Raw genomic sequence first — 24,866 nt, 5'->3', positions numbered from 1 at the left:
CTGTTAGCTATAGGGGTTATTAAGACTGGCGTCTAAAACTAAAGTGTTGCATTGTTGTAATCGTACTGACCTGGATAATGAAGGTAACAGATAAATTTTAATGAAAAGGGAACACTATACAAAACCCCATAAAACTGGCAAATTTGCCTTTTTCTTCCGAATTCCACCCAGCTTCCTACTACATCATATGCAATAATAAATAGTGCCATTATAAAGGACTTGTCCCGCAAAAAATAAGCCCTCATGGAAAGTCACAAGGGCAAATAAAGATGAAATACTGCAATCTGATCTGATCTATATATATAAAGAAGGACGTATATATGTGTGTATGTATGTTCCGCGATCACTCAAAAACGCAACCATCAATTTCAACGAAACTTGGTATACACATGCCTTGCTACCTGGAAATAAATCTTGTGGGGGTTACAGCTCCCTAGGACGTACCACTCCTGAGATATTCCTAAAAAATGACCTGCATTAGCCAATACAAGCCTGCAAGTCTTTCTCTTCATATCCCAACTGACATACACCACGGGCACATGTCTGTTATCAGCCAATAGAAGCTCGCAGGCCCTTAGTCTTCACATACACAGTTTTACTCCAGGTTTCCATAACAACCCAGCCATTTTTCTTCACTGCTGTAGGTCAGCTTTAGGCTAGGGCTACACGAGGAGAATAAGTCGCATGACACATAGGGCACAACCACACTGCTACATGTGTCACGCGACATTAATGTCGCACCAATGTCACACGACAATTTTTATAATGATAGTTTATGGTGTTGCACTGCAATTGCGATGTGACAGTCGCAGAAAAATCCATCTTGGATGGCTTTTTTGCAACTGTCGTGTCGCAGTCGCAGCATGTCACATGTCGCAGTGCGACACTGTAGCCTATCATTATAAAAATTGTTGAGACAAAATGTCACGTGACACATGTTGTCGTGTAGCCCTAGCATTAAAGGGGCAGGGCGCTGTGGAGGTCACTGTTAAAGGGGCGGGCACTGTGGAGGTCACTGTTAAAGGGGCGGGCACTGTGGAGGTCACTGTTAAAGAGGAGTTCACTGTGGATGTTACTATTAAGGGGGCAGGCCGCTGTAGAGGTCACTGTTAAGGGGGCAGGTACCACTATTAAAGGGGCAACTGCTGTGGAGGTCACTGTTAAGGCAGCGGCGTGTGACACCATAGCCTATTATTATAAAAATTGTTGAGACAAAATGTTGCGCGACACATGTCGTCGTGTAGCCCTAGCATTAAAGGGGAAACTGCTGTGGAGGTCACTGTTACAGGGGCGGGGTGCTGTAGATGTCACTGTTATAGTGGATACTGTCGATATCTTTTAACGACACAAACAAACATTAAATGAAATAGATGAAATATACCCGTGCGAAGCCGGGTCCTTCTGCTAGTTTGCTATAAAGAATCGGAACATTTCATATAATGTTTCTAACGCTACATGTTTTTTATTATTTTTATTATTCTCACAAAAATTCTGCACAGTTTGTCTGCTAATCAGATGCTATCTTGATTTGTAAAATGATTAAACTCCCCAAGAGAAGATTACAGATTACAAAAGATGGCACACTGGAGTACTTTCAAGACAGCTGCCAGCACTGTTAGATCTGTATGCAGTCTCTCTGTGATTACAATGGAGAACACACTAAAATTATTTTACGACACAGAAAAGACTAAATTGACGGGAGTGACTCTCCCTCGGGAACCGTTATACTTTAGCATGCGTATGCACTAAAATGAGTCAGTAAAATTGACAATCTAGAAGACTTAGTCAATTATGGCATATTTGCAGAATATGATATGAATATCTGGTAGGTGCAGGTCCTAATTCTGGGACCCATTTCCATCTTCAGAACAGTCGCCTGAAGAATGGTTGCTGAACAGCTGTTTCCATAACTTCAATAGAAGTAAGTTGAGAAAGCCACACACATACAGTACATAGCCACTTTGCCGATCATCTTCCAATCCGATCGATGGGATCCCCATTCCAGAGGTAGAACACAGCTCTATCAGATATTTATGACATATACTGTGTATATGTATAAGGTGGGATCCCCCTTTCATTTTTCAACCTCAGATACCCACTGAAAATTGTCAGACTCATCAACCTTACAATTGATACATTTCAATTGCCTTTTTTCTTTTATCCACTCCTGGTTTTGGCTTAAAAAATTTCACCAGAAAACCTGAATGTGGACACCAAGCATGAGACATTAGGCTGCTTTCACACAGTCAGTGTTTGATCAGAGATTTCCATCAGTGATTATGAGCCAAAACCAGGTGTGGGTCAAAAACACAGAACGATGCACATCTTTCCAATATAACGTATCTCTGTGTAGGCTCCCAATTACGGATGGAAATCAATGATCAAACACTGACTGTTAAATCAGCCCTAGTCAAATGTTAGTGCATCATGGACTGTAACAGCCTCCCCCTGAGATTGGGAAAGCTGTTTTATTCCAGTGATAGCTGGAGCCTGCTTGAGGCTCCCATGCCTATCACTTGTATATTCCAATACAGGCCTGCAGGTGGCAGCACTGCATTGGAATATACTGAATGCTGTATTCTATGACAGATAAATATCCATTACAGAATAAAACTGGCAATCTAATCATTGCTTGTTATAGCCACCTAGGGTATGAAGGGAGTAAAAAACAAAGCAAAAAAATAAAATAAAAAATAAAAATATATATATAAAAGTCCAAATCACCCCCTTTTCACAAAATTAAAATAAACAATAAAAAAAAAATCACAGGAATCACTGTGTCTAAAAATGCCTGCACTATTAAAACATAAAAATATTTATACAACGGCATAACGGCAAAAAAAATTCAAAGTGGCCAATTTGCCAAACAATACACTGCTATTGACGCACTAAGGTACGCTCATTTGTGCACTTATAAATGGTACAAAAATTACAACAGGTTTTTGGGAAAGGACTGTCACGGTCATATTGTTGTTTGACCGTGACGCAGTTGCCATGCAGACTGGTTGCCGATGGCAACGTCTTGTTGGCAGTTTGCAAAGTGTTAATCTTCTTGCTAGTGGGGATTAGGTGTTTCCTGGGTGTGGCCGTGGGCTTGATATATACCTGTGGCTTGCTGGCTGGGTGCAGTTGTACTACAGCGTTGCTTGGTGTTGGAGCTTTGCTCTTTGCCTGGGTGTTTCTGCCCAGCCCTTGAGGGCCACCTTATGGAACATAAATTGTCCTTCCTTATGTACCTTTCATGTACCTTCACCCTCACTTGTTGTATGTGTAGTGTGGGTTAATGGTCAGGGTTTGTTGTACGTCTTGTTTGTTGTTACATGTCTGGGATGTTGTTGGTGTTGTCTCTCCGGAAGGGGGTTGGTTTCCCGGAGGGGTGAACCATAAAAAAAAAAAGTTGCAGAATCAGTGTCAGTGCAATCAAGTCTCCCCAGGACTGCTGCCCCCGGAACCACCTAGAAACCAGGCAGCCAGAAAACGAACAGCCAGGAGAGACCGCATTGATCACTGCGTCCACACTCAGAAACGGCTCACACCAAGTCGCTGCCAGCATGCATCCCCCACCAGCATACACCAAGCCCAGTTGAACAAGGAATGCAGCCAGCCACCACAACACAAGCGACAGAACCACTGAGGAATGGAGGAGGGGAGACCCAAACACAAGTGCCGGATCACACCAATTGCAACCACTGATACAGAGAACCGCACTGTTAACAGGATTCCCCTTTCACCCTACCTCCGGAGAATAAGCATGTGCACCAGAAAACGGCAGGCAACACATGCTGCGCCCTCTTCCGAAGGCATCAACATACCGGGTGACGAATAGCATACATGCAGGGACCAACACCAACAACAGCCCAGACATGTAACAACCAACAAAACCAGAACATAAACCCACATCACACATACAACAAATGAGGGTAAAGGTACATGGAGGGTACATAAGGGAGGACAATTTATGTTCTATAAGGTGGCCCTCAAGGACTGGGAAGAAACACCCAGGCAAAAAGGTCTGAACGCCGATATGGAAGTATTTGGATTTTTATAAGAATCGGGTGGGGCTCCAGAATTGATGGAGGACCTCGGAGGTGTTTTTCCGACCTCGAGGTCCTTCCTTGATTCTGAGGCCCCATCCTTATATCATCCGTATACCAACTTAACAACAAAAAATCAAAAAGTAGAGTTTTAGCTTGAGTCTGGGGCCTTATTCTTGTGTCAATACATTGACATGGGAAACACTGAGGTTGAGTTGCATCATTGGAGAAAGCTTTCCATGTTTTTATGATTAAGTATGCATTAATCTGGAAATCCTTGTTTCTATGTTTGGGCAAACATTATCATAGAAATGCTTCATAGGGGTAATTCTCTGAAGTGTTCTGCAGCATTGGGCAAAAAAACGCATCCATACATAAAAAACGCATGGTAATCGCACATGCGTTTTTTTGTCTTTGAAGTGACCAATGGGCCGAAACATCTAATCAGAGGATAAGGATGATATAGGGAATATATTTTATTGTATTTGGATAATTTTATCATTATTTGTTTAACATGTTTAAATAGAATTCCATCCCAGTTTTTGGGTTTTCTACATTTTCTGGGTGGAGCTTATAGGATATAAAAGAGGCACATGGAGGTTCATAAAATTACCACTGAGGAAGGAGTACGATGAAAAATTATACTCCGAAACGCGTTTGGTTCATTTAAAGAATTGGTTTCCAGTGCCATCTGAAGAAAAAACTTTAAGAATACTGCCGGCAGTGAACATTTTTGAAAGCATCGATTCGATATGAAAGTAAAGTAAACTTTCGCTAAGGTTATCCAGTAACCAGGAAGTGAGACACGGAGGTAATCTTGCGATAATACACCCCGGATATTCGGGAAAAGAACGCTACATACGCCAATACCATGTGGTAATTCGGATGCCTTGAAATATACAAATTGAATCTCAAGGCTGAAAAATTGTGAGTACCTCATGAACGTTGCTACACTAAGTGTCTATATAGAATTTTTTGCACCTCATGAACGTTACTACACTAAGTGTCTATATCAAATTTTTTGGATCAAAAAGTTCGCATAAATACATCACGCAAATTTTGATCGATGAACAACTACGATCATTCAATAAGGGGAGTTTAAACAAGTGTGTACACTGAACCTTTGTTTTATCAAGTCCTTATCAAACTTATGTTTAATTAAGCTCTTATAACGAACTTGTGTAGCTATTTGAATATCATCCAGCTGCTTTGGTCCTGTTCGTTTAAAGAGACATAGCCATTGATGTATGGAGTGTGATGCCTGAATAACTGACATATCCAGTATAATGTTTGAAGAATCTCCAGCTTTATGATTAATATGTGTATGTTCGGATTCAACCAGAGTTTTTGTACATGAGTTTTTGTACATGAGCCTTTGATTTGATTTAAGAAGCTGTTTCAAGAACCACTCAGTTTGATTGATTAATTGTACAATCCTTCTGAATCAGTTTTTGAGTATTGGCCAATACGTATTGTGCAAGTTTTATGTATATGGAATTTTATTGAATAAATTTGAATTTTTTATTGAATTTGCGTGACCCCCATGTTTGTGAGTGCCGATCTATTTACATAAACATAAGTATAACCTATATGAGGTGTCCGGGCATTGTGGCATCATTATATAATTTCCCTTAAAAAAATGGATCCATTAAACAGATAACTGCCAAATCCATTTGAAGAAGTGGCATAAAGATGGCACAGTATTAAATGTTATCATAGACATAACCTCAATTTAAAGGGAACCTGTCACTGGGATTTTGTGTATAGAGGACATGGGTTGTTAGATGGCCGCTAGCACATCCCCAATACCCAGTCCCCATAGCTCTGTGTGCTTTTATTGTGTATAAAAACCGATTTGATACATATGCAAATGAACCTGAGATGAGTCAGAGCTTGAAAATATGACTCTTCTCTGGTCACACAAGTAAGATATGACACTTTTATGTTAATTTACATATGTATCAATTATTTTTTTTTACACAATAAAAGCACACAGAGCTATTGGGACTGGGTATTGCGGATGTGCTAGCGGCCATCTAGCAACCCATGTCCTCAGCTCTATACACAAAATCCAGGTGACAGGTTCCCTTTAAAAATAAAATTACATAGGGATATTACCAGTGAGGTTATCACGATAAGAACCTCCAGAAATGAAGGTGGCAATGTCTGTATTATAATATCTGAGAGTGGCGGTATTGTCATTCTGATGGCTGGAAGTAACTGTACGCTCACATTACATAGCCAATTATTAAAACATAAGGCATGTAAGCAACAAAAATACAGTCATGCTGGGAAGACAGACATATTTAAAAGCCTCGACCTATGTTCCTTCTGTGATTTTACTGACCAGAGACTTGGCATGAAGACCCTGTCTGGCAGTATTCTACTACAGTAGCACATTGTAACTGGCCAATAAATTACTGCCGTGGTGACAGGGGTTAGAGTTCCTCTCACCTCTTCACTTAGGTCTCTCTGCCACTGCAGCATGAGAGATGAAAACACAACTGAAGGGCTATGGGACGGACTGTCAGGTTTACTTTCCCAAAATCCTCTGGGTCCCTGTACACACAGAGCTGTATACAGGAGAATACTAATGACCCTTACTGTTAAATCCAATTAAGAAAATAATTCACTGAAAGCACATTTACTATAGAAATGGCCAGTCACAAATGATTACGGAGCGATTCTCCAGTTCTGCTCTGCTTTTTAAGCACGCAATCAGTTATCCGAGCTGTAAACTGGGCTTTACCAACCACAGTTGTGAAATCAATTAAAGTGATCTTGGATCCACCCAACTCAATATTTTATGTAATTACATAACATGCAGGTGAAACTCCAAAAATTTGAATATCGTGCAAAAGTTCATTTATTTCAGTAATGCAGCTTAAAATTAGAATTTTGTGAAAAGGTTCAATATTCTAGGCTCAAAGTGTCACACTCTAGTCAGCTAATTAATCCATATCCCCTGAGCAAAGGGTACCTGAGATTGTGACTTTGGGGTTTAATGAGCTGTAAGCCATAATCATCCAAATTATAACAAATAAAGGCTTGAAATATCTCGCTTTGCATGTAATGAGTTTCACCTTTTAAGTTACATTGCTGAAATAAATGAACTTTGCACGATATTCAAATGTTCCGAGTTTCACCTGTATCTATATCTATCTATATCTATCTATATATATATATATGTTATTGTGTATGGAGTTACTGTATAAGGGCTAGAATAGTCCATCAACATTAGATTGTTGGGGGTCTGACTCTCGATGCCTCAACAATCAGCTGATTGAAGTGGTAGCAGTGTAAAACTTTAAGAAATAAATCAGCTTAGTTTAGTAAAAGTTTCCCAAAATCCCAGCAGAGCATTTACAAATCAGTGAAATAGGTCAAGATAACTGAATATTAACAAGTGTCATTTTCATGCTACTATGATGCACTACTAATTTATTTTCGTTAAAGGGCATCTGTCAGCAGATTTGTACCTATGAAACTGGCTGACCAGTTGTATGTGCACTTGACAGCTGAAAGCATCTGGTCCATGTTCATATGAGCCCGCATTGCTGAGAAATATGATGTTTTATTATATGCAAATCAGCCTCTAGGAGCAACAGGGGCGTTACCTTTACACCTGGAAGTTCTGCTCTCTCTGCAACTGCTGCACCACCTACAATTTGATTGATTGATGTTTTCACTGCCTGGTCCTGTCAATCAAAGTGGACAGGGCATGGCAGCTGCAGAGAGAGCAAAGCCTCTAGGTGTAATGGCGACGCCCCTGTTGCTCTTAGAGACTCATTCTCAGCAATGCGGGCACATATGAACATGGGACCAACACAGATGCCTTCAGCTGCCAAGCGCACATGTCACAGGTCAGCCAGTTGCACAGGTACAAATCTGCTGACAGATGCCCTTTAAAGATAATCTGTCAGCTCCCAAACACCCACCAAACTAGAGTAAGGGGTGTAAGAGACGCTGAGTCCGGTTATGAAATTTATATCTTCATACTCACTTGCGTTCCGATGCTGTGCTCCGACAATCCAGCATTAAAATGCATTCAGAGGAGTCCTCTCCATTATGTGTATGAGCTGAGGAGTCCTCTCAATGCATTTTACTGCTGGTTTGTGGGAGCACAACGTCAGAATGCAAGCGAGTATGAAGATAAAAATTACATAACCGGACTCTATGTCATTTACACTATTCACTGCTTACTCTAATTTGTAGGGTGTTTTGGAGCTGAAAGATTCCCTTTAAGATTTACTTTGTTTGAATAGGATATTGCTACACTGCCAAATCAATGTTTTTATACTAAAGTATATTTAGTAGCACATTGATAATGCTATCAAATAAATCCTGGGCCTGCTCCATCAACATGTAGCAGACACTGTTCCTGCTGAGTGCTAATGACACTGAGCGCAGCAGGAAGAAGCTTCTCTAGTTACCTTGGAATCAGGAGGACACTTGCAGGCTCCATTTATCATGAACATTTATAGCCAAACTATTATTTTTTGGGGTTTCTTTTCATAATCATATATCAATGATAAATTACATTTTCAATCAGACATTTTATCTAACAGGAAAAAGAAGGTTTTGAGTTTGATTTCCTCAAGTTGCCTGTCATGTCGAGCTGAAAAACCAAAGGAACCTTTTAACCTCCAGTTTAGCAGACAGATTGAAAACAGTCTGCTCTGTGCTGCTTGAGGTTCCCATGATGGAGGAAATTAGAAATCTTAAGTCTCACATTAAACAGCAGCATTTTGGGAAAGCACACTTTATAGACTAAACTAACAGCCTGATTGTGGTCTACAGTAGCCATTCCTGAACAGCCTTCCTGGGATCTAGTTTGGCGAGGACAGAACTAATGACTTCTACAGAAGTTGCAGTTTAGTATCTTACCTTTTGTCCAGGAGGCCCCATTGGACCCTAAAAAAGAAATATTGTATACTTGGTTAATAATTTCTTAACTTACTGAAAATGTGCATTAAATGCAATATTCAACTAATTATTTCCAATATACAATGCAAAAGTACAATGGACTTGTTATGGCAGCATATTACAAAGTAAATGAATCCACTTGCTGCATTAAATGACATTTTCTATAGCTATGAACCCTTCCTCAGTAGTTTACTTTGCATGGTACATTATATTATGTCACATTTATAGAGCAGGCCAGTGTGAATTTAAGCTTGTGCTCCGTGTTTCCAATCACGGCAAATAAATGGAAGTGAGTCCAATCAGAACCAAAGAAATTTTGCTTCAGCTACAGAAAACCTAGGAATGTAATCTTTTACATGCCTAGTTGGCAGGTGGCTAATTATGATGTAAGAATTTAGTAAGTTGCATACTTTATATCTTTGTTTTAAGGACTACTCATCAAGAAAACATCTGTGGGACTAATGTGCTGTAGATACCTCACAGGATTTAAAAGTCATTGGGCCAGATTTATCATTAGCTCAAGTCAGAATAATGGAGTGAAAAAGTCGGAAATGTTTGCGCAATCGCTAAAACTAGCGACTTTTTTCTGCTCTGCACTAGGCTCTCCAGTTTTCTGAAAGTGGGTGTGTTTTCTTATGTAAATGAATCTCTAGACAGATTTAATATTGCGACTATTTAAAAAGTCACAAAAAAATGCGCAATTTCACTCCAGTGAGGACCATGCTTATCTTATGAGACTTTTTAATAGAACATGCGACTTTTTCGTAAAGCTGCTTACTGACGGATAAACTGCTACCGTCAAACCCCATTTATTACAGTCTTAAAGGGCCGGTCATAAATCTGATTTGGCTAAAACTGACTTTAGCCATATGTGAAAGTGGAGTGAGCTGTCAGAGTAATGATAAATCTGGCCCATTGATTTTTCGCAAAACTTTTGATATGTCATACAAACATATCAAAGGTTTTGATTGATAGGGGTCGTTAGAACGAGGAATGATGTGTTTGTATATCGCACTCCTCACTGCAGGAAAGGAAGCTAGCTGGACTCAATAGATAGTCTATCGGTCAGTCTGAAATTGATAGAGAAGGCAGATCTCCAGATTTACCATCCATTCCTTCTTTATCGCTGTAGCAGCAATGCTATGGTCCTTGTGACCATGTGATTGCTGTGGGCCGGATAACTGTCCAAGCTGCTGGATCTTAGCAGACCTAGATCTGCTCTGCAGTGAGGCTCAACAGTCTTGTAAAACTTCCACAGGCTGTATCCCCCTGTAACTGGGGCTAATATGTCAGCCCCAATTATATGAGAAATCAGCTCTAATAAAAAAAAAAATATTGTATAATGCTCTAGAAAGGTATTGTATGACCTTAAGTGGGTACAAACTGAAAAACAAAAACAAAGGCAAAATAAAAAAATACAAAAAAATAAAAATACACCACTAGCCCGTTCGCAGCTTATAGCGGACCAATAGCAACTAGAAACTATATATCCCCTATATCACAATAACCATACTGTAAAGAGGATATATTTAAAATATAGATATTTTAGTTGTTCTTTTTGCTATTAAAAAAACAGAAAATGTGAAAAGGATAATTTTTCCTTTTTTTATACTTTCCCAGGTATAATCAATAAAAAAAAGAAATGCTAAAATAACAATGACATAAAACTAAAGCGCTGTTTATCCTCAAGAAAAGGAACAAAAATTATTTAACTAACTGAAAAAACGTTATGCCGCTTAAAGACACATACGGTATAATATAAAAATGGAAAATGTGTCTAGCCAGGAAGGATGAGGGATGGTTACAGGCTTACTAGTTAAAGAATGCAAAATGTTTAAAATTTTTGCAATGCTTCCTTTTCATAATCCACTTTTGGTGAGAGTCCTTTAGCATAAAACCTGAAGGTAGATTATTCAATTGAAATATGTGCAAGCATAGTCATAAACAAGTAAAGGTCATTGAAATATTTCCACATTTAACCAAGGCCACGCTATGTTCTGTCTTCTCTGGTAAACAGTATAATTTACAGGAACACCATGTAAAGTCATTTCCAGATCAATGTAAACCACGGTGTAATAAAAAAAATAAACATGCAATGTGGTCAAACAAGAGACTGTTCTTCAAATGGGCCACAAAAGAAGACCCAGGATGTAGAGGCACACCGCTTTCAGTGGAGACAAGCTCCACATATCAACATAGCATAATTCATCTAAATAACTGTAAGTTTCGTGAAATTCGGGCATCGCTGTGGCACAGATCATAGAAAGGTTCCCTAGTCTTCTTCAACTCCTGGAAGGACATCAGAAACAACTTCATGTGGTCTAGGGTTGGGCTTGCTGGCACTGCATGAAAGATGAAGGCATCCATTCATTTGTAAGGATTCCAGTGAGGTTCCTTCATCTGTCCTCTGATGACATGCTTGGAAACAACCAGGAACTTTCCCACTGTTAAGTGTTAGTGGGCAAAGATATTCTATACACAGTGCATGCATGGTAAGAATACGTATCTGGTAACACAGGATATGCATTTAGAGAAGCCGATAAAAGATGGAAGCAGATAGTCTGTTCTGGCAAGTTTTTCAATGGGCAATGCACTGTCAAAATGTAGTAGGACCTGATATAATACTGCAGTAACATCTGTTTAGAAGTAAGTGCAATAATATCACATTAATATGATAGAAGGCTATGCTATTGAATGGCAGAGATGGCCATTAAGGCATGAATATTAATTTTTCATACAGGAGCATCTCAATAAATTAGAATATCATTGGAAAGTTAATTTATTTCAGTAATTTAATTCAAAAAGTGAAGCTCATATATTATATAGATTCATTACAGAGTGATCTATTTCAAGTGTTTATTTATTTTAATGTTAATGATTCTGGCTTATCGCTAATGAAAAACTCAAATGTATGTATCTCAGACAATTAAAATATTGTGAAATAAGGTTCAATATTGTAGACTCATGGCGTCACACTATAATCAGCTAATCAACACAAAATACCCCAAAAGGTTTCCTAAGCCTTTAAATGGTTCCTTGGTCTGGTTCAGAAGGCTACACAATCTGGGGTTAGACTGCTGATTTGACAGCTGTCCAAAAGACAGTCATTGACACCCTCCACATTGAGGGTAGGCCACAAAAGGTCACTGGAAGGTGTGGTAGAAAAAAAAGCAGAAGCAACAGGGATAATCACAGCCTTGTAAGGATTGTCAAGAAAAAGCCATTAAAGAATTTGGGGAATATTCACAAGTAGTGGACTGTGTGTCACGAGGGTGTAAAGAGCCACGCCTCACTCCGTTATACCCGGGGTCAGGAAGTCGCAGCGGGTGGCTGCGCGCTCTATGTCTAAAGACAGTGCTGTTTACTAATGGTAGCTTTCTGGGTTTGCCTTGCAATCCTTTTTGGCTCACTCAGGGATCCGTAGCTTCTCCTCCTCAGCTGTTTCTTGTCCAGCAATCCCAACCTCCTTATATTCCCATCTCTCACTTCTCTGGTTGCCAGATATAGAGCTTCCTGCCTGGACTTCTATACTGACCCACTGGAACTGTGTAGCTGTGTTCCCTGGTTGTTGTTCCAGAACGTTACCCTCCGGATCCCTGTTGGGCCTTGGTGGTCTGCTGTTGTCGCCCATCTGGGATTATATGTTTGTCTGTATTGTCTGTCCTCTCCTTGGTGTTTTCCTCTTAGTGTCAGTGGTGCGGACTAGTGATCCCACCGCCCCGTTCACTACATAGGGCTCATCTTAGGGAAAGCCAGGGTTTAGGTACGTGATCGGCGTACGGGTGAGGAACCCGTCTAGGGACGTCAGGGCAGTCAGGTGCCAGCCGCAAGGTGAGTCAGGGGTCACCATCTTTCCCTCTCCCTTGGACAGGGCCTTCCCATTTCCCTCCCTTTACGTGACGCCGGTCATTACACTGTGGTGGAGTCAGTGCTTCAAGAGCCACCACACACAAACATATCCAAGACATGGACTACAACTGTCGCATTATTTGTGTCAAGCCACTCATGATCCAGAGACAACGTGAGAAGAGTCTTAACAGGGATAAGGAGAAAAAGACTGGACTGTTGCTTAGTGGTCCAAAGTCCTGTTTTCAGATGAAAGTAAATTTTGCATTTCATTTGGAAATCAAGGTCCCAGAGTCTGGAAGAAAAGTGGAGGCACACACAATCCAAGTTGCTTGAGGTCCAATGGGAAGTTTCTACAGTCAGTGATGGTTTGGCGGAGCCATGTCATCTGCTGATGTTAGTCCACTGTGTTATAGTCCAAAGTCAGCTCAGCTGTCTACCAGGAAATTTTAGAACACTTCATGCTTCCCTCTGCTGACCAGCTTTATGGATATGCTGGTTTTATTTTCCAGCAGGACTAAGCACCTGCCCGCACTGCTAAATGTACCAATACCTGGTTTAATAACCACTGTATCACTATTCTTGATTGGCCAGCAAACTCGCCTGATCTAAACCCCATAGACAATCTATGGGATATTGTTAAGCGGAAGATGGGAGACACCAGACCCAACAATGCAGACGAGCTGAAGGCCACTATGAAAGCAACCTGCGCTTCCATAACACCTCAGCAATGCAACAGACTAATCTCCTCCATGTCACGCCGCATTAATGCAGTCATTCATGAAAAGTATTGAGTGCATATACCGTACATACTTTTCAGTAGGCCAACATTTGTGTATTAACAATCTTTTTTTTTGTAGGTTTTATATAATATTTTAATTTATGAGATACTAACTTTTGGGTTTTAATTAGATGTAAGCCATAATCATCAACATTAAAAGAAATAGATGCTTGAAATAGATCATTCTGTGTGTAATGAATCTATATAACATCAGTTTCACTTTTTGAATTCAATTACTGAAATCAATTTACTTTTCAATGATATTCTAATTTATTGAGATGCACCTGTACATCTATATGGCATATTAAGCCCTTGTGATCTTTCATTTGTACTTGTAAATGGTCAAAAAGCATATACATTTATTTTTTTAAATACTCTTGTTTAGGCTACTTTCCCTTCTGTGTTTTCCTTTTCCTGTTTTGAGATTCGGCAGAGGATCTCAAAAATGCAGGAAAACACATCCATTTGAATAATAAAACAGTCTGTATCCGTTCATAACGGATCAGGGTGTAGTATATCGAAGATGAACATGCCGGATCTGGCATTAAATATCATCGTGCGTCCATCAACGTGTCTGAAAAAACAGAATCGGCACCAGGTTTTTAATGCATGTTCAGTTTCCCATGCTGCACACAAAATCGTGTCCGGCATGGGAATGCAAAAAAACTGATCAGAATACATTCTGGTGTACTCCGTTCCAGATTAGGCTACTTTCACACTAGCGTTCAGAGCGGGTCCGTCTGATGTATCATCAGACGGATCCTCTCCTATAATGCAGACGTTTGCATCCGTTCAGAACGGATCCGTCTGCATTATAACTTAGAAAAATTTCTAAGTGTGAAAGTAGCCTGAGCGGATCCGTCCAGACTTTACATTGAAAGTCAATGGGGGACGTATCCGTTTGAAGATTGAGCCATATGGTGTCATCTTCAAACGGATCCGTCCCCATTGACTTACATTGTAAGTCTGGACGGATCCGCTCGCCTCCGCACGGCCAGGCGGACACCCGAACGCTGCAAGCAGCGTTCAGGTGTCCGCTCACTGAGCGGAGCGGAGGCTGAGCGCTGGCAGGCGGATGCATTCTCAGTGGATCCGCCTCCACTGAGAATGCATTAGGGCCGGACGGCTGCGTTCAGGACCGCTCGTGAGCCCCTTCAAACGGAGCTCACGAGCGGACACCTGAACGCAGGTGTGAAAGTAGCCTTAGTCAGTTTTGTCCCCATTGACAATGAATGGGGACAAAACGGAAGCATTTTCCTCTTGTTTTGAGATACTCTGCCGGATCTCAAAACCAAAAAGGAAATGCAGGGGTGAAAATAGCCTTACCTGTGAACTTTTTAAAGTACTCTTCAGAGGTTTCTGATAAAACAACATAGATCTTTTAATTAAGGGCTGTGACCCTTTATAAAATTAAGTCCTAAAAGAATGACTATCATTGCAATTTTTTCCACAAATCAATAAAATGGCTCTTTCAGTTATATCATGTTATGCCCTGTCCACAGGATAGAGGATACATATTAGCTCGGTGGGGGAATCATACCCTGTGGGGCCTCATACCATAGGCAGGCACACTACTGCTCAATTCATCTCTATGAGACTGACTATCTCCAGCAGTCCCACAGAGAATAAATGGAAAGACAATGAGAATGTTTGACCTGCCTCTCCATTCATTTGGGAGGGCCAGTGAGTTACAGGGCCAATGTTCTCATGATCAATGGGTACCAGCATTCAAATCCCCACTGATCTAATAGTTAGGGGATAACTTAATATAACTGGAATATCCCTTTAACTAGGCTTGTATTATTGACTTATGGAAATAGGTACTCTTTGAGGACCAAACTACGGTATATTAAGATTTCATATATTTTCACAGTCTTTAATTAAAAGATCCAAGTGGGTTTATCATACAGACTTTAGGTTTATCCTTTAAAAAAGTTCACAGGTAAACAAGAGTATTTAAAAAAAAAAAAAAGTATATTCTTTATGACCATTTACAAGAACAAAATAAAAGATCACAAGGGCCTAATATGCCATACAGATGTACTGTAACGTTCTGACAAACCAAAAAGATTTTTAACGTATAAATTATTAATTTGGGATAATAGAGATTATTAATGGTCCAGTTACCTTACTGCTGAAGTTCATATATGCTTTCATATATGCTTACTTCCCTATGGTAGGTTTCATCAGGCATGGCAGATGCCCCTCAATGTTTAGTATATGCTTACGCATGTTCTTGGTGGTGCCTGCTTTTAGTTTGCAAAGATCTTTAAAATAACACTAATGCCCATATTATTTTATGCCTCAATATTATCCTCAGTGCTGGTTTGAATCTTCAAGTATGTACTATGCTGTACTATAACTAAAACGGCTTCTTCACATTATCTACTATAAATCAAAAGAGGAGAACATCAATAAAATTTGGCCACTGACCACACATTTAATTACCGCAAGATGGCCAGCCAACACTCAAATAATTAAATGATCATATAAGACATGTTTGCTCTCAAGCCAAGCTGCTTTGGTCTACAGACTACAAAAAGTAAGGAAACTGGTATGAAGGAACGGACACAGAAAGCAGTGTACAGTAGTGTGAGTGTCAGATATTCTAAATATTATTCAAATAGTACATTATATTGAGATGTAACAGCTTTAAACCTTTCCATTGAGGAAACTGAGGTTGGCCAATATTAACCTGAATTGTAAGGAAAACACATTATCAATTAAAACCTGGAAACTGTAATCTCTTGCCAAGGGATAGAAGCTAAATGCTCTGCTGTTCTAAAACAAGTAGAGCACAAAATAAATAAGGCCATTAAAATAATATACACTTGGTAGAAGCTAAAAAAAATCCTTTGGCCTTGTGTAAGCATACTAAACCTGCAGAGCTTTATGAAGCTTAACACCTTACAATCAGACCACTGGAATGTAGTGCGGTAAACAATCATTCTATGGTGCCTAACCATATGGTATCTGCACAGAAACTCACGTCATCGTCATAATACCTCATAATTTATCTGAGAAACTCCAAAAATATGTTGAATTTACAAACTGATACACCACCACTAGTGGACTTTATTGAATGCATCACCTTTGTCACCTTATCTTGTTTTAGGTTCCTGCCCTGGTTATACATAACTGTAATGAGAACAGGTTAAACCAATGATTCAACAGAGACAGACCACGTGACGGTGATGTAAAGTAGACCACAGGCTGCCTTGCCGTACGCTGATTCCACTGGTAAATGCTACTGTACAAATCTGTCCCCATCTGGCCACTGTTACTGCCTACTGCAGTGCCTATGCAGCTCCAGGGTGTTGTGGACTTCAGCTTCTGGTGCAGGGGATCAAGACTAGCTTATGGGACCCACTGATTTCAGAGGTCTGTCACATGTTAAAGTGATCTCTTTTTCATGTTTTCAGCTGCAGATCTGCTAATTCCCAAGCTCCTCTTCTGCCAAGCAAAATTGTCACACTGCTTCTCAGACTACATGGTGGAAACTGTGCATTTGGTTGCCCAAGACACTTCCTACTGCCCTCGGATTTGCCAGTATTTTTGTGCAGTATTTGTTAAGAACTTACATATTAATCCTTGCAGAATCTGGCCAGCATTACCTGTGAGCAGTAAGATGTGCTCATGATATGCATGCTCCCACACCCTGCAGCTGACAGCTTTCTTCCTACTACTGTGTATAGGGAGAAAGCTGTCAATCAGCAGCTGTCGGCGTGGGAATCTGCACATCATGAATACATTGGAGTCCTTGCTGCACTGCTGGCAACTGTGTTATAGGGGTTTTCCACCTTTGGGGACCTTTTGGGCAGACCCACTCACATGGCTGGACCTGCAGAGGGGTTCATACTTAACTGCTTTCCACCACTGGGTTCTGGCTCCTACACAACACTCCAGTTCCTGTGTGTCATCATCTGGTGGAGGGTTGCTGCAGCCAATCACTGGCCCCAGCAGTGAAGCATGCCTTTGCATTGCATGACCCACTGACATGATGCAAAGGAGATGCATCACCTCTGTGGTCATCAAGCCAGATGTTGATACGTGGGGACAGGGAAGCGAGTGAGCCAGAACCCAGCAGCGGGGAGCAGATAAGTATGCTTATCTCCACAGGCCTGGCCAAAAAATTCTTGAATATGGAAATCCCCTTTAAGATGTAAGATCTCAAAACTACTGCACTTTTACACGTAACTGACAAACCACTGAAATCAGCAGATCTGTTATCTATTTATCTATATTACACTTCCCTCACATAATAAAGCTGACAGGACTCCTTTAAAAGCTAAGGTACCACGAATAGAACAGATGCAACAGTATACTTACAATTAAGCCTTGTTCCCCTGGAATTCCTGGTTCCCCCTTAAAGACAACGAGGACAAAAACAGGAATAAGACCATCTGATTCATTATTGTATGAACCTGGCAAGTCCCCAGGAATTGGGAACAATCTCCAGCAGACATTCATTTAAGGGTCCTACTTTTATTCTTTACAATGGGTTTAAAAATTCGGAAATTCTGTTGTGAAAACTACTGTCCAAATATCTATATGCTTATAAGGGAAGTCATGAATAGTTTACTGTCTCCGCACAGACAAAGAACAAATCATAAAAACGTGCCTTTTTAAAGCCAAGGAAGGAATTTTCCATGTATAAAAAACATATATATAGTACATAACCAAATCACAACTTTATGTTAAACACTGTTTGGCTAACAGAGATAAGAAAATGTTACACAACACATATTCAAAGATAATCCAACACATACTCATATTTCTACTTTTATAGTAAATAGATTATGTCTATTGGGTTGAAACTTATGTTATGCAGAATAACTACGACCTAAATTCAAGTCACCAGACATAAAATCTAACATCTGTAATACATTTTCATTAGCCTTTTTGCTCTTTTCACTTATTTTTCAGTTTGTTTACATATTACACCATCCGTAGTGCACAATTTCCTCCTTTGGAGTCCTGGAAATCATCATCAAGGTCAAGAAGCAGGCCAGTTACTGTAGACAGATATTATATGCATTATTGTCTCTATTAAGTAAAGTAAGTGCACAAGGATGCAGTGTTCTGAATGGCCTTTAGTAATGCACCTAGTATAGGCTGGTTCTTTGGCACATGAATTCAAGGTAGCTAAGGATAATAAAGTGATATTCTAGGTAAAATATTGATGGTCTACCTTCAGGAAAGGTCACCAATATGAGATTGATGGGGTCTGACTCCTGGCACCACCTCCAATCAGCTGTTTTAAGAGGCCGCGACATTCCATTGAGTGTCGTGGCCTCTTCCTAGGCCAGTGATGTCATGTTCATCGATCACATGGCCTAGGTGCAGCTCATATCCATTCAAGTGAGTGGGCCTGGGCTACAATATCAAGCACAGCCAATACTGTATACAATGAATGGTGCTGAGCTTGGTATGCTGCCTAGAGCAACACCACCTCTTCAAACAGCTGCTTGGCGGGGGTGTCGGGTGTCATAACCCCACTGATCAGATATTGATGACATATCATGGGGATAGATCATCAATGATGTAATCCCAGTTGTTAAAATGCCATTCATTATATGGCACCCTTGTGTATTTAATTTTCAGTATAGCAGTTAACATGCATGTTGATGGTTTTCAGGTAGCATCAGATTTTTTTTCTATAAACTAAAAACAAACTACAAAGTAAGAGAAAACAGAAAAATAAAAACATAATGAATATGTACCATAAAGGTGGCAGATTTTATATTTTTATGTTTTCTGTTAACTTTTATGTCCCTTAAAATGAATGCTGGACATCAATAAAAAACATTTAATTGCATTTTCTTTATAGATTTCGTGATCCTGTGGAAAGGTGTTGACTTACTGGGACTCCAGATAATCCTCTTGGTCCATCTTTACCAGTGTCACCTGGGGGACCCCTGGGACCTGGTGGTCCAGGAGGTCCTGGTGGGCCTGGGGGCCCTGCCTGTCCTTGATCACCCTTAATAAGAAGAAGATAGAGTTATAGTTCAGCAACATATGTGGATAGAATAGGGTTCCTAATGTTTTACTGAATGCCTATGGAAAGACGCATGATCAAGTAAATACCATAAAATAAAATAAGAGAGAAAGAACATGATGGTTCTTGCAGTGCTATCATAAGCATCTTGTATTGTTTATCACAATCCATAGTTCAGTCACGGCAAGGAGAGAATATAGACAGGTGGGATTCCAAGTTAACCCTTAACCTCATAATTCAATTCAATGCACAGACTGTAGGCATACTAAACATATTGCCTGTATTTTCTGCCCAGAAACAATGTAATATGGTCTACACAGATTTGTCAGCTTGGTATCTATTGCTTGTGGTTTAAGTAGTGGATAAACTCTGAGCACCTGCAATCCCACCTCTGCTTGCCTGAGGTATTATAAAGCATGCACTGCGCAAGAATGCAATAAGATAAGCAAAGTTCAGCAGAAGTAACAAAAGACAAAGATTCAACTGGAACATCTTCCATGAAACAACTTACCACGTACGAGATCGGGAGATATTTCTTCTCTAATCAATATTTACAGGGCATCTGTCTGCAGAAACTGTCTGACCTGGTGCGTGTGCGCTTGGCAGCTGAAGGCATATGTGTTGGTCCCATGTTCATATGTGCCCGCATTGCTGAGAAAAATGATGTTTTAATATATGCAAATGAGCATCTAGGAGCAACGGGGGCGTTATCATTACATCTAGAGGCTCCGCTCTCTCTGCAACTGCCACACCCTCTGCACTTTCACAGGACCAGGCGTGATGACGTTTTCACTGCCTGGCCCTGTCAATCAAATTGGAGACGGAGGTGGCAGTTACAGAGAGAGCTGAGCCTCCAAGTGTAACAGCAACGCCCCCGTTGCTTCTAGAGGCTCATTTGCATATAAAAAATTTTAATTCTCAGCAATCCAGGCGCATATGAACATGGGACCAACACAGATGCCTTCAGCTGCCAAGCGAACATGCAACAGGTGATCCACTTTTATAGGTAGAAGTGTGCTTACAGATGCCCTTTAAACAGTCCAAAAGAAGGTTCCAAAACCGGCACTTCGTCCATAAAACGTGTTCTTTATTTCATCCATTAAAAGGCAAGGCAAGGTAGATACAGTCTAAGTGTTCCGGACAGCTACAATCTGTCCTTACTTATGACTCATTAAACAGTATATGAAAAATATTCTAGTAAATTACCTACGTATCTAATAAAATTAGGTCACATATCACCATTAAAGGTGTTGTACATGACTCGAAAGAAACATGACAGCTTTCGTCCAGAAGTAGCGTCTGTCCAACCTGGTAGAGCAGCTCAGCTGGATGGAGCTGAGCCGCAATACCAAACACAACCCGTAGGCGGGTGTGGCACTGCTTTTGACAGAAAGCAGCCATGTTTTTGTAACCCTTTAAAACTATTAATATTTGTATTGCTGAAAAATGTAAAAAAAAAAAAAAAAGTTGAGAGAAATCTCTTGATTAAAACAAAATCTCCCAAAACGGTTTTGCACTACCTTAATCAGCCGGCGTTTAATGAGCTGCTGATCAGCAGAGAGAAAGCCATGATTGATCTTAGGAAACACCATCTGATCAGTGAAGTGAAGTCAAAGGTTGTAGTTCAGAGATGAGAAAGTTGAAGGACAGACATCAGAAGGCCCGTAGAAAGAAATAGAGACATAAGCATTAGAAATATAATGTACAGCAGAGTACACACTGGCAGCTTGCATGAGGGGAACCTGTGCCTTCATTCAATAGCATATTTCAAGTGGATTTGTATGACTATTGACTATTGTACTATATTAGATATGCTCAATAGTAGTTCAAGTGTATGTTCTTAATAGGCTGCCAAGTGAGCACGTTTGGTTGGCACAGATTCCCAGAACAAAGTGCCAGCAGTACTGTCCATGCAGTCAGAGGCTCCAGTCAGCATCAAGTGACACGATTTTCCAGAATCTGGTAAGTTTGTCCTCGTTTGAATAAAACTGGTGACAGCTTTGGTGCTACAAGCCCTCCACCTGGCACTACGCAATGCTCGGAGTGCAGGGACTTTGGTGCTATAATATTCATACAATTGTAATCTGCTATTTTTGCTGCTGGGCTTTGTGAGTTTGGTTCTTGTGTTCACTGTTATGCTGTTGGACTCCTGACTGGGCATAGGCACATCATCCACAAACCTTGACGGTGAGGATCTGATTACTATGGAGAGCGGCCATTGTGGGGTAGCCTGGCAAACCCTGGAGACACAACATAACATAGCACCAAAACAGAACAACACAAATACAACACAAAGACAATTTACAGTGGATTATGAACAAAAGTAAGTACAATTGTGGCAACTGTGTGGTTAATGGTAAATGAAACATGTGGGTAACTACTCCCCTGTGTAACTTTTGTCCATAGCATGTATCTACTAGTATGTGTCCTGGTTTAGGAATACTTGAGTGCAGCTTTAAACAATGGGAACTGCAATCTGGGGAACTTTAAACATCATTTTCCATCTACTTTACTTCATTTAGTATATTTTAGATAGCATCTAAAACCCCTCTCTCATTTTACTTTAATATATTTTAGATAAGAAGTAAAACCCCTCTCTCGTTTTACTTTATTAATTACATTTTAGATAAGAAGTAAAACCTCTCTCTCATTTTACGTTATTTAACATATTTTGGATAAGACCCAAAACCCCTCTCTCATTTTACATGGAATACATGTTGTGCATCCTCATGCTTATGCTGTTTGCACAATGTCCGTCAGATATGCTTGTCTGTATGATGTTTTTTTTCTCTAAGAATCCAAAAGACATCCAAATGATATAAACATTTTTATTTTGCTGACTCATTTTAAGGGGTGGATATTAATACTGTATAACACCAATAGGGTAAAAAAATGGCATCAGTAAGGTATTAATTCCTTTATTATTTCATACCATTCAGAGCGGTTTTTACACTTAAGTAGTTGGATAATCCAGTTAAAAGATCCTTCTTATCATTACACAAAATGTGCAGATATTAATACAACACGCTGATTATTGTATGATTAAGTAGATGTAAAAAAATAAGTGTAACACAACACATCTGTGCTTTCATACATACAGCCAAACTGTATCTAAGCTACAATAAGATCAAATCAACAGTCCTCTTGTTGCTCCCTCCCATTGGCCTCTTAATGGGGTTTTTTAGAACTTTGATATTGATGACATTATACTGGCACCAATATCCGATGGGTGGGGGGTCCGACTCACAGTAACCCCAGATGATACACAGCTCTATGTGAACAGAATTAGGCTGCAATACTAGAGCAGCCACTGCAAACTGTACAAAGCTAAGCCTGGTACACAAGGAAGAAAATGACCTATTGTTTAAATCACATTTTTATGATTAACATTTTTTTAACAATTATTGTTGATGTTATTTTTAATTTAAAAGAGTTTTCGCACTGGTCACTAAGCCTAATAATAGGTGCCACTTATTGGTCTGTATAGATCCCTTTACTGCAGTTATCTCCTTATCATTACAGATGGGATTACAATGGCATATATCACCTCTGTGTATAGATAACACATGATTAACCCTTGACAATAGGTGATTGTCAAAGCTTATCTACTCCTTGCTTGTACAATGACCTCTGCACAGGGCACAGAGCATGCCTAGAAAACTCTCCCATAGAAGTCAATGAGGTCCCTCCTGACCATTGTGTCTACAGACCATGTGGCTGCCGTAAAGCAATTCTTTAAATGCTTTCTAAATGCTGTTAAAAACTGCTCAGGCAAGATGGCCGCCCACATAATCATTTTCAGGAAATAAAAAAAATCTGAAAATAAAAACAGTAATGAGGGAGGGGCTGGCCACAGAAAGGAGTAGAGCTTGGGTGCAACAAGAGCAACGACAGCTTAGTATGCATATTAAGAAAAAGTATCATAATTCGGGAATGGAGCCTCGGATGAAAAAAAAAAAAAAAAGTATTTTAATTAGGTGAACTACAGCAATGTGTCTATACAAACACCTGGAGAGGAAGGTCACTGGTGACAGATTCCCTTTAAGTGTTGTGGCACCAAAAGTTGAACTACCAATGCTCTGATACTGATGCCTATCCTACAGATGGGCCATCAATATCAAAATCCTGGAAAACCCTTTAAAAGTGTCACTGAGATTTCAAAAAAACTTTTGATATGTTATAGCAACATATCAAAGGTTTTGATCAGTGGGGGTCTGAGTGCTGAGACATCCACTGATTGCCAGAAGGAAGAGAGAGAAGCCCTCTTATAGCGCACTCTCCTCGCTGCAGGTGATGGGCTCAATAGCAAGTCTTATAGGCCCGTCTATTCCATCTGCTGCAGCGAGGAGAGAGTGCATGTTATGTGAGCACTTTTCTCTCCTCGTTCTAGTGATCGGTGGGGATCTCAGCACTCAGACCCGCACTGATCAAAAGTAAAACACACAGCCTATCCTTGAGGCCAACCTTCCCCTCTGGAGCTGAGAGTAAAGGTGCTGCCATAATAATGTAATAGCTACCGCCATCCTTTCCTCAGTACAGAAAGCTGGATTTCCAGAGGAGTATAGCCAACAAACAGTGTCACCTACTGTCGGTGATATCTGTTGCTAGGCAACTGCCAGACTATTTTTTGCTAATGCCTATTAAACACTTCTCATGAAGTTATCATTTGGGGAGGCTAATTAGACATGAAAATGGGAAACAAAGTTTCCCTATAGACATGATTTAATTAATATGAATTGCTTGGTAGTCATTTAATCCCAGCTTTCAAAATATACCACTGGTTACAATAACTCTGAGATCTCTACAGGATCCTGGAGTATTACATGAGGCAGCCTTTAATAACAAGTTGGCGAAAGATGCTAATATGTTGGGGATTTTTTAGCTTCTTTGAGACTTTTTTCACCTTTATGCATTGCCAATAGAGTTTGTGCATAAGGTTATGTGCTCGCAAAGAACGCATGGCGACAAGAACCGCCACCTGCTGCTTCCTTTGCACTTCCTTAGGTTACAGCCAGCTGCTGCTATTACACATTGCCTCACATAGGCTTCTAGCCAGAGCTAGCCTGACGCTGTGTGGCTGCCCATACTTCTATACAGGTCCTACTGCCTGCTGAGAGTTACAAGTCTCAGCTCAAAAAGTCCACTTGTGGTCCATTTCTTCCTTATTTCCTCATAAGGAGCAGTTTTTGTAATCACTGTGTCCCTTCAGCTCTAAAACCAAGCAATGTACAAGGTGAAAGGTCATTTAGAAAAAACTTGGCAAGTCGGCTTCATTCATAAA

General features: G+C 40.2%; 1 protein-coding gene across 1 annotated transcript in view; it reads right to left on the bottom strand.

Annotated features, from left to right (window-relative positions):
* COL25A1 (collagen type XXV alpha 1 chain) overlaps window positions 1–24,866 on the bottom strand; it is a 169,612-nt gene that overhangs the window by 131,680 nt on the left and 13,066 nt on the right. The window contains exons 4-7 of the mRNA XM_040419876.1: window positions 21,766–21,825; window positions 19,451–19,567; window positions 17,917–17,952; window positions 8,922–8,948 (exon numbers count right to left, since the gene is read on the bottom strand). Coding sequence (XP_040275810.1) covers window positions 8,922–8,948; window positions 17,917–17,952; window positions 19,451–19,567; window positions 21,766–21,825 — 240 coding nt within the window. The remainder of the gene's footprint in view (window positions 1–8,921; window positions 8,949–17,916; window positions 17,953–19,450; window positions 19,568–21,765; window positions 21,826–24,866) is intronic.

Source organism: Bufo bufo, chromosome 2 (genome assembly GCF_905171765.1).
Source record: "Bufo bufo chromosome 2, aBufBuf1.1, whole genome shotgun sequence".
NCBI lineage: Eukaryota > Metazoa > Chordata > Amphibia > Anura > Bufonidae > Bufo > Bufo bufo.
Note: the sequence above shows the minus strand (reverse complement) of the source record. Positions and strands in the feature narration are given on the sequence as shown.